Source organism: Adiantum capillus-veneris, chromosome 10 (assembly GCF_014529385.1).
Source record: "Adiantum capillus-veneris isolate H3 chromosome 10, ASM1452938v2, whole genome shotgun sequence".
Classification (NCBI taxonomy): domain Eukaryota; kingdom Viridiplantae; phylum Streptophyta; class Polypodiopsida; order Polypodiales; family Pteridaceae; genus Adiantum; species Adiantum capillus-veneris.
Window position 1 is genome coordinate 87465724 of NC_140940.1, and position 10564 is coordinate 87476287.

At 41.5% G+C, this 10564-nt stretch overlaps 1 protein-coding gene across 1 annotated transcript; it reads right to left on the reverse strand.

Moving 5' to 3' along the window:
* Window positions 1-2439: 2439 nt before the first annotated feature.
* Window positions 2440-4250, reverse strand: LOC147449194 (uncharacterized). Its single transcript, XM_086522570.1, has one exon. It carries the CDS (start codon window positions 4146-4148, stop codon window positions 2679-2681), a length of 1470 nt encoding a protein of 489 aa, XP_086378696.1. The 5' UTR covers window positions 4149-4250; the 3' UTR covers window positions 2440-2678.
* Between the last annotated feature and the right edge of the window lie 6314 nt (window positions 4251-10564).

Below are 10564 nucleotides of genomic sequence, written 5' to 3' on the forward strand. Positions count from 1 at the left end.
CCCCATGGCTTGCCTGATTCCTATTGGCCAGGAGGCAAAGGGGTCCAATGAGAGTTTAGTTTAATTATTTAATTATCTAAAGCTCTCACAAAAGGGGAAAGGGGGACACATGTCAGAAGGCTATCACTTATGCTGCTTAATCCCTATTGGCTTGACCTGGGGAGGTCCAATGAGGCAAAAGCCAGACTAACTTAGCAGCTAGGGCTCGCCCAAGAGAGAGGGGGGGGCTGATTTTTGCTGGGCTTTGACACAAACACTCTCACACTTGACCATGTGTGAAGGGAAAATACTCTATCTCCTCCCAAGCTTTAATGGAGAGCTCATCACCTACTCCAAGCTTGTGAGATAGAAGCCTACATCAACACTCTCTTGGCATGTGGATGCAAATCCAACCAAGGGCCAAGCTTCAATGCATGCTCATCTTCTCTACCAAGCTAATTACTAAGCTAAGCTATGCTAATATGAGTGATTATGTGAGGAGATGTACTTCTTTCTCGTAAGATACTTCTTTTTCCTCTCAATATACTCTCATACCCTGCTAGCTCTCACCATCTTCGAAGGTGTGTGAGGTCTTGGGTCTGAGAACGGGGATAATTCAAGTTGTGATTGATTAAGTGTTTTGCTTGGTGTATGAAGCTTCCATCTTCATTGCACTAGCTCGTCTTGAAGGAACACAAAGAATTGTATTGTACAATGTCTCTCTTGATGGGAGAAACCATAATACAAAGCCTTTTGGAGGGGGGACCGGCTCCATGCAAATCCGGTCCTCAACTGTTGTCAATAGCTTAATTGCTCTCTCTCTTTTGAAAGTATTGTCGATGCTATCTAACTAGGTGTTATGCTTTTTGTTGCTCTCTCCACCCAAGCACTCTTGTAAATCTCATTAAGAATCAACTCTAATGAAATGCCCACTATGTTCATGCTAAATTCCGCTACACAAAAGATTTTAGGCCATTAAATGTTACACGGATGGTGTGCTACGAATTCCTGTAGATTGCGCAGCCTGGAAACATATAGATGGAACATGGTCGGATTTTGCCAGGGAAGCTCGAAATTTGCGCTTAGGCCTGGCTATGGATGGCGTAAATCCATTTGGTCAAAGATCAACATCTTACAGTGTATGGCCCGTTGTCATCGTCAACTACAACATTCCCCCGTGGTTGACTACGAAGAAGGGGCACCTATGGCTAAGCTTGATTGTGCCAGGGCGATATAAAGTGGAGAATATGGATGTGTATCTTCGTCCACTATTGGAAGAGCTACAACAATTGTGGATTGGCATAGAGGTGGTGGATATGAGCCGTTGATGTATGATAGGTATAGGAAATTTGGGCATTATTACTTTATCATCTGCCTCCAACAGCGACTCCACCAAGGCATCCTTTCTCTGACAATGGTATGCCACTACCTGTTTCAAATATTGTTTTCTAATAGTTCTGGCACGTTACGTGGAGTAAACAATGTTAATCATGAATTAGATATTTTGTTGTTTGCAAGTCCATTGGCATCGCATTTGGGGTTATTTGTTTTTAAAAAAGTCATTGAAAATGGCAAAATTAAGCATAGCCTTTCGTTCTAGATTTTTGTATATTTGTGGAATTGTGCTTTTATAAATTGTAGCCATTTTCCATCCTTTTTTATCCCATTGGATAAGAATTCTCAAACTTTCCAGCTTATGTGTACATAAATGACTAATTAATAATGTTTTGTTACGAATTTAAGAGCTTCAATGGCATTGATTGTACACTCTTCTGCTATGCACCAACTCGTGGTTCACATACTTCAATTGTGGTTCAATTGTCTATGCCTTTTCATTGTCACGGAAAGCTGATGCTAGATTATTAATGACTGAATGATTTAAGGAAATACATTAGAGGATGGAAAATTGTATTACCACTTAGGATTATTCGTATTCTCAACTTCATATTGGAGCATTCATTCGTAGAGATTACTTGCACATGTTGCCTTTTTGGCGGTTGGGGGGGATACCAAGATTGTAGCATACTTCTTGTTGGACGCAACAATGCGACGGTAGTAATGCCAATCAAAATCATGTTCTTATGTACAAATTAGAAAAACACGAGGCTTTCAAAATGCACGCAACAGGGTATGTGCGGTTGTACATGAGCGTTCAAGTTTAGGTCAAAATAACAAGTTTTCAAATTATTGGCATGCTCTTCACATCAAACCCCAAGGTAAATAATTTGTGTCCCATATTGGAGAAGAGGCCTCTTGGGATTGGATCACCTGAGGCCTCTGCACAGAAAAACACACCAACAGCAAGGATACACCCCATTGTCACTTGGCATCTCAAAATGAAGTATTAATTGATCGATCCTCATTCAAACAAGTAGATTATTGAATTATTAATAGTTCTAGGTCCTCCTTACTATCTAGATTTAATTTATTACATAGAAAAATGTGGCAAAAAATAAGAGCAATCCACTCAAAAGAGACATAAGAGATCATGCCTTGAAATACACTCAAAGAGGTGCCTATAAGAGATCTCCCTCTAGCCATGACTCTTGAGAAAGTATGGACATGAGGAGATACATACATATAGGTGAGTATAATACATATAAGGGAAAGTAAACTTAGAGGAGGATATTGATTAAGATGGTCAAGTATGGGGCTACTTATCATGGTTAACCAATAATAGCTCCACAATGTTCTGCTCCTTACCTTCCCACAAAAGCCTTGATAAAAGAAGAGTTGAATGTTTTGCTCTTCCAAAGGCTTGACAATTGCTTTTTGTTCCACTTGTGATCAATTGGTTGCGATGCAGAAGGAGAGGTGGAAGGCATCAAGGAGGGGTTACTCAAGGCCTTTAATGCAGGTGGGTGAGATGGAGGGTGAGCCCTTGGGCCTCGCTCTTCATCATCCTCGCCATTTTTGCTGTTGTCACTGTCATCGTCGTCGTGGAATACCTTGTTGCCGCCGCTCTTGTTCTTTATCAAGAGTAGGCATGCGTTGGGAGGTGGCGCTGGCGCCGGCGGAGCCATACCTTGCATAGCAACATCATCAATCACAGCATCCTCTTGAAGAACACTATCACTAGCAGAGCCTACCCCTCCTCCTTCACCTGATGGGCATACATAGTAATTTAAGACCTCTCTACTGACTGCATTGATCTCTGTCTCTCTCTCATCAATCTGGTTCTCATTGTGCGGCAATGCTGTGGCGATGCGACTGCGTTGTGTTGCACGCCGCAGCCGGTCAAGATTGATCATGAAATCTTCTGGCATGAACTTCCTTATCTGCAAATGAGGAGTATGCATATCTCTTATATCCTTGAACAAACTTATGATTTTCCTCCACTTAGGAACTGCAGCCCCAATATTTGAAGGATCCATACATAACGGCCTTGGAATAGAAGCAGCAAGCTGTAGATCCATATCTCTTGGATTAGGGTGCTCAATTTTCTGTCTTGATGTTTTCTTCTTCTTCTTCTTCTTAGGAAGCTTCTCACTGTCATTGGCATTAAGGGCATCCCAGGCACAGGTAGAGTTCTTGCTTTTCCTCACTCTTCCCATGCAAGTGACCTCAGGGGAGGTGGGCTCATCAGAAATGTAATCAAGGGGCTTCTTCTTGCCGACGGCAGCTGCGGGTATCATCGTAAATGCATGGAGGTTTATCAGATGGCCTTTGCAAGCAGTGCCATTGCCATGGAGAGGTGCAGAATGCAATGTCAAAGCAGACGCAGAGGCCGCAGCAGGGGCAGCACTATGGGCCGATCCGCGTGCGCCGGGGAAGCTTGCGAATGATTGGAAGGCACCTCCGCTGCCTGGCCGCGGCGGCAACCTTGCTGCCGGGCTTCCGCTCATGGATTGTCTGGGGAAACCAGGACGTGAACCAGCATTGATGGGCCTTGGAGGGAGACATTTGGAAAGAAGGCCAGGACCCTTAGAAGTGGTGGTGCTGCTGCTAGAGAGGAAGCTTTTAAGATGGGATGAAGAGGAAGAAGAGGAAGATGGAGAAGGAAATGAGCGCTCTGTACATATTGATGATCTGCGGGCTAAAGAGAGATGATGAGATCCAGAGGAAGCGATAGAGTGGAAGCTACTGCTCAGGTCAATGCTGCTACTGCTAGCGCTGCAAGAAGTGCGTATTGGCGCAAGAGAGGGCCAATCATCTGAAGGCTCCGCCATAGCCACAGCTCGAAATACAACGTCAACTGTGGAATGAACGAGACAAATATGAACATGGGGGGAGAGAGAGAGAGAGAGAGAGAGAGAGAGAGAGAGAGAGCACCGTCACCTATTATGAGAAGTAAAGCTTCATCGGTCCTTATAATTAGGATTAAGAAATGCATTATGGTTGACCATATACACCATAAGCATGCCCAAGCGGCAAGGGGCCCAATTTTTTCAAATCAAAAAAAGAATTTCTAACTTTAGGAGATATTTTTTCTTTTTTCCAACCAAAGTTTTTAATAGATCTTTTTACTTCTAAATTGGAATTTCTACCTAAATTTCAAAATATGTGTAGGTGCGTTTACGGCTTACCGAAACCATTTTTCTTAATCGAAAAATAAGGGCACACTTTTTTTATTAAAAAAAAACTCTTACGATTTTTAGATCAAATTTTCCCAATATTTACATAAACACTGTCAATTCTCTCCAAATTTGTAGCAATTTCCTAGTAATTACATGAAAACTAACAATTCTCTCCAAGGCAAGCTCAGAATCTAGCCTGGATTTTGCAAGTTTAGCCGATTCAAAATAAACCAAATGTAGATTATTTTGCGAGCACCGAGTAAGTTACCGTAAACCTAAATGCAAAAAAATTTGACCATGCCTTTTGCCTTGGCACCATACCTACCCCAACCTTCACCAACATAAATTTTCCAATAAAAAGAAGAACATTTCTAGCAGTTTATCTCTTTGTGGAGGGCTTCTTTTTTTGTGTGTGTGTTTTTCCCCCAATTTTAGTGTATTTTTTAATATTGGGAGCTTACCATGTTGAAATCATGGATGCCACCCATGCCAAAAGGCAATCCTTTGAGTCTTCCACATCAAAATGGCCTCTTGGTCCCCATGCCTAATAGCTTGGTCCCCTACCAACCCCTAACCTTCCCCTCCCTTAATGTATAGCAAAAGGGCACAAAACATTCCTCCATGGCCCCTTGAAGAAACCTTTGGACTACCCAAGGTATCCTCAAGCTAGTGTAGAAAATTCTACTAGTCACCTCAACTCTTCCAAGTGACTTAGCTCTTCCAAAACCCTTTGTACTATCAATGTTCTTCTTTCCATACCATCTCATCTCCCTTTCCACTTGCCTCCTTTTTGGCATGAACAATGCATACACATGGTATGTGGCACAGTCAAGTAGACTCTATGGATGGGACTTTGTCACATGTAGATGGAGATCTCTCTTATAGGCTTTTCAAAAGTTGTACACATCTAGAAAGCATGAAAGTCGTACACATATGTGCCTATCCCTAGGCATGCCGGCAATGGCCTCGCATGCAAGAAACTATTGTTAGCATGTCCTTCATGGGAAGGTATGTGTGTATAAACACGCAAGTGAACACACATATGTGCAAGTGCATGTATGGCATGTAAGGTTATGGTCACACAAGTATTAGTTATCCGTAATATACATAACAAGTGCAACTATGCCAAAATCAACAATGTAGTGACATACTTAATAATTATGCTTCAGATGACCATAGCACATCTAGTTGTTTTTGGAGCAGGTTCATCAACACACCCATCGCTATGTGTGTGTGTGTGTGTGTGTGCATGTGGGTTTTCCGATGTGTCCGTGTTGGGGTTGGATGGAAGGGGGGGTTTGCCTTCATGTCACTATTGTGATATGAATGAATAGAATGTTGGATGCACTATGCATCTATGAGTTCAACTGTGGAATGCAGAGCAACAGGAGGGAATATTCTCGGGTACCATAACACCATCAATGACATACCTACATCTACACTATGAGATGCAGAAGGTGGTGAAGGACATCTTGTTTGCTCTTTTAAAAGAGGTATGCATGCACAAAAGTAAGATTGGTACTTTATTCCAAATACAAACTGACATAGGTGGACCGCTTGTTGCCCAAAACTTTATCTTGGACCATTGGAAGAATGATCCAAGATAACTTTATAGTTGTCCAATTTTGCAGTAGAATATGCAAATTTCAAACGTTGCCTTAAAAGTGTGGCACTTTGATCCCCTGGTTCTCATGGTAGTGGTACTACATAATATTTGTAAGAAACTTTTTCTGGTGATATACTATCAACCACCACTTATTGGTGGAGGTAATGCCAACAAAAAAAAGTGTGCAGTGTTCGAGAAAAGTGTGCCTCAGCTTAGCCTTGAGCGAGTTGCAAAATCAAAGTAGCCGATTGAGGAGAGGGCAAGAAAGAGAAAATTCCGCTTAAAATACATGAAAAATAGTGTAATTTTGCAAAAATACTGGCTAGTATTGTAAAATTTCCGGTTCAAATTTGTCTTGGAGGGATTTTTGTATGTTTGTGAAAATGAATTTTCCCAAACAGTGACTTTATGAAAATAATTTTGTTCAAAGTGATAAAAAGTATATAAAAGGTCTGTTTTTGTTGACATTGATAGGGACTTAGGGCCCATTTGAATGTGCATGTGGTACCTCAAAAGTGCTTCTTCTTAGTGAAGTGGTTGACCATACTTTATCCTTCATAAATCAAATACTCTCAAAGCTCTACTCTATGATGCAAATTGGAAGCTATAAGTGGAACAAACGTGTGCGATGCTAATTGGCTGCCATCATAACATTATGCTCGACAAGCCTCACCAAGGGAAAGAATATTCTAAACACAAGGACTACATGTAGCTCATCACCTTATTCAAAGAGGTGTGCCTAGCACTTCTTCCTCCACATGTGTCACCTACAAAAGAGCACAAATTGTTTATAGTTTGAAGTTTGACTCCTATACACCATGGTCCATACCAATACTTTCATGAGTCTCCCTTTGATCTTATCTTTCTTGATGCATTATTTTCCCACCACCACCTCAAATTTTCAAAAGAACACAACCCTATCATTTTCCAATAAACTACTAGTCTTGGGAAGACGATTTATGTAGATAACAAGACCATCTACTATCTACTACTATATTAAAAAGGCTGGTGGACTCTTGTTCGTGTGGCTGTTTCTCCATACACCCTTGCTAGATGGAGTGTCATCCTTGCTAGCCTGCACTCACCTTCAAGGATGCACTGGCAGCCCTATTCATCTCACTCTCCACCACCTTCATACCTTGCAACCCAAGAGGAAATTAGTCCCCACACAAAGCCTTCAACTCTCAACCGGCCACCCACAGCTTGCCTGTGCACTGGACCTCACAGCTTGATGGCTCTACCCTATCCAATAGCTTTCCCCCGCAACCCGAGAGGATTGTGGGTCTCAATCCTTTACTTCATCAATCTTATAGTGTAGATGCACTATAAGATGATGGAATTTATGTTCTCTCAAGATCTGCCTTAGTCAGCATGCTATGTTTTTGTGCGCCAACTTGGCCCTCTGAAGCTTGGACTCCCAAGCTTCGACACGTAAGCTTTTATAGATCATTGGTTGACTAACCTCCCAAGCGGCATCATCTGATCAGCAGCCTTTCTCAGTGTGTCACCTTCTATTGTCAAAGTCTTTGCTCACATCCCAGCTCAGCTACAAACCCTCCGTTTTTTCCTAATCTTAAGCATCCAAAAATCCTTGTACTAAAGTCTTGGGCATTTTTTAATGCTTCAAGTATATTTTTTAATTTAAAAAATTTCTCTCCATACGTTTTATTGCCGCAAGTTACGAGTGGATTTTCAACTTTGATGAAGAGTTGGGTTTTTCTACCTTAAGTATGCTTGAGGAATAGTTTGAATGAAGTTTGTTCATGCCACATAACTGTATATTTATTAAACCATTGACCTATGCACGGGTAGTTTTGTACATGCAGCTATGAGCTTAAATTGATTTATATTTGATGGCTCTTAAACTTTAGCATGAAAAGAATAGAAAGAGCAATATGCATCTAATGGAGCTTAAAAGACCTTAGGGTTAGCTTCATTAAAGCCTCCAAAGGTTAGTGTTAAAAGTTTGACCCGGGACCATTAGGTACTTTAGAGCTTAGGCAAGCTAAGGTTGAGCTTGAGGTGCCAGTCGTGCTTAATGACTAAGGTGTTTGAGGTGCTTGCATGCTTAATGACCAAGGTGCTTGAGGTGTTCGAGTCAAAGATGAGCCCTAAAGGTAGGGACATCAGAGAGAACACCCATATACACACACTCAAAGCAAGCCCAAGACTCCTGGGGATTCATCATAGAAAACTTACCACACCGCGTAAGTGCAGAGAAGGGGGGTTTTTTCACAAGTTACATAAGCGTATAAGTTAGGGGTAGGCCCCCAAAAATTTATCTCCCAAGCTTAAAAGTAATGGAGGGGGGGTATCATATTTAGGGACGGGCGATTGGGGGAGAGGGGGTTGATTACTTGTAATGATTGGTCATCGATGTGCACTAGAGCACGAATGAATTTTGGAAAAGTTTTTTATCAAGTCACACATCAAATTTTGCATCAAGCCGGTCATAGATAAGGATTGATTTGGAGCAGGTCAAGGATTGATTTACAACAGCTTTGGATGGATCATAGTTTGAAAGTCAAACTAAGAAACATTGAGAGTACATCTAGTTATCAACATAAGTGGTTCCTTAGTATGTTGCCAGTCACTATGCTACACACTCTTTGACTACTTTTACTCAGTTAGATCATGTGATACCTAAATTTTATATGTAAGATAGTGGTATGATAGTTTTATTCATTGATTGTTGTTTAAGCATAGGAAGGGGGGTCATATACCCTAATATGAGTCGTATATAGGGGTTTATCAAAGTTTTTTACTCACAGGTGGCGTCCTGTTTTGTATATAGAGTGAATCCCCCAGGTCAAGACTCAAGAGAGGCATTAAGGCCACTTGTCAGGCCCCTAGCAATATTGCCCTCATAATGTACATGGATCCTACTGAATGACCTATAGGAAGGTTCAATGAGAATTTAGGTTCAATTGAATAATTAAGATCTTTCTCTTAAATGGGGAAAGGAGGAAACTTTTCCAAATGCTAATCAAGATCTTTCTCTCAAAGGGGGAAAGGAGGACAATTTTTCCAATGCTACACCCCTTGCTTGTTATGACTAGAGCCATTCATTAGCTAGCCCAAGGCTTGAGCCAATAGGCTTGTAGCAAGAGTAAAGTAGAAAAATTGAATCCTCTCCCTCTCTCTCTCTCTCTCTCTCTCTCTCTCTCTCTCTCTCTCATGCTCCACAAGCCACACACACACATACACTCCCCCGTTGTGTGTTGTGCAAACAAGTCATCTCCTTCTCCAAGCTTGATAAGTGAAGAGCCTACACCAACACCCCTTGGCTATGGAATGCAAATCCAACCAAGAGTTATGCTCAAATCAATGCTTATCAATGTCTCCATCTTCATTATCACTATGATAAGCTATGCTCTAAGGGTGATTATATGTGAGGAGACTACTTCTTTCTCGTAGTAATACATCTTCTTCTCTTCATCTTCCTCACTCCCTGTCATAAAAAGTAGTATCTAATACTCCCAAATTCTTTTCTCATGTTAAACCGATCATTTAATATGGGGAAGTACCAGGAGAGTAAAAGCTAGAATATTGGTAAGGTTGCAGACCTCTCTGTCAGAGATCCAAAGGAGAGAAAATAGGGATCCAAAGGAGGATAGCCTGCAAAAGAGCAATGTGCTCCAATGGGGCTTAAAAGACCTAAGGTTCAGCTCCATTAAGACTTCCATAGGCTAAGGTTCCAAAAATTAAACCTTTCATCCAATGGCCAAAGTGTATTAAATTGGATGGTCATGGGGAAGACTAAAAAGTCTTCCCACATCCCTAGGAAGGAAGGGGCAAGCCCAATTTGTAGGGGATGAGAGAGAAACACACACACACACACACACTCCAAGGCCTCCCCTTTACACAAAGGGAATATTGGACACATGTCAGGTTCCTAGGCTAGTTGCCTCCAACCTCCCCTCAAATCCTATTGGATGGCCATAGAGGTGGAACAATGAGAATTAGGCTAGAGTAAATTTAGTGTAATCAATTTAAAAATGCTTGATAAAATAACCAATAGAAATTAGGATCCCTTGAAGACTATTGGACAGTCTACCAAGGGGTCCAATGAGCATTTAGTAGCCTAATGGCTTACCTGATTCCTATTGGCCAGAAGACAAAAAGGTCCAATGAGAGTTTAGTTGAATTATTTAAATACATGAAGCTCTCACAAAAGGGGAAAGGGGGACACATGTCACAAGGCTATCACTTATTCTTCTTAATTGTCATTGGTTAACTGCAGGGGCCAATAGGATGCCAACATGAGCAAATAGCAAGAGGGGTCGACCAAGAGAGAGAGGGGGCTGATTTTGCAAAGGCACACTCACATAACTCATATGTGGAGCAAATACTCTCTCTCCTTCTCCAAGTTTTAATGGAAATCTCATCATCTCTCCAAGCTTTAACAAGGGAAGCCTACACCAACAACTCTTGGCTTTGTGATGCAAATCCAACCAAGAGC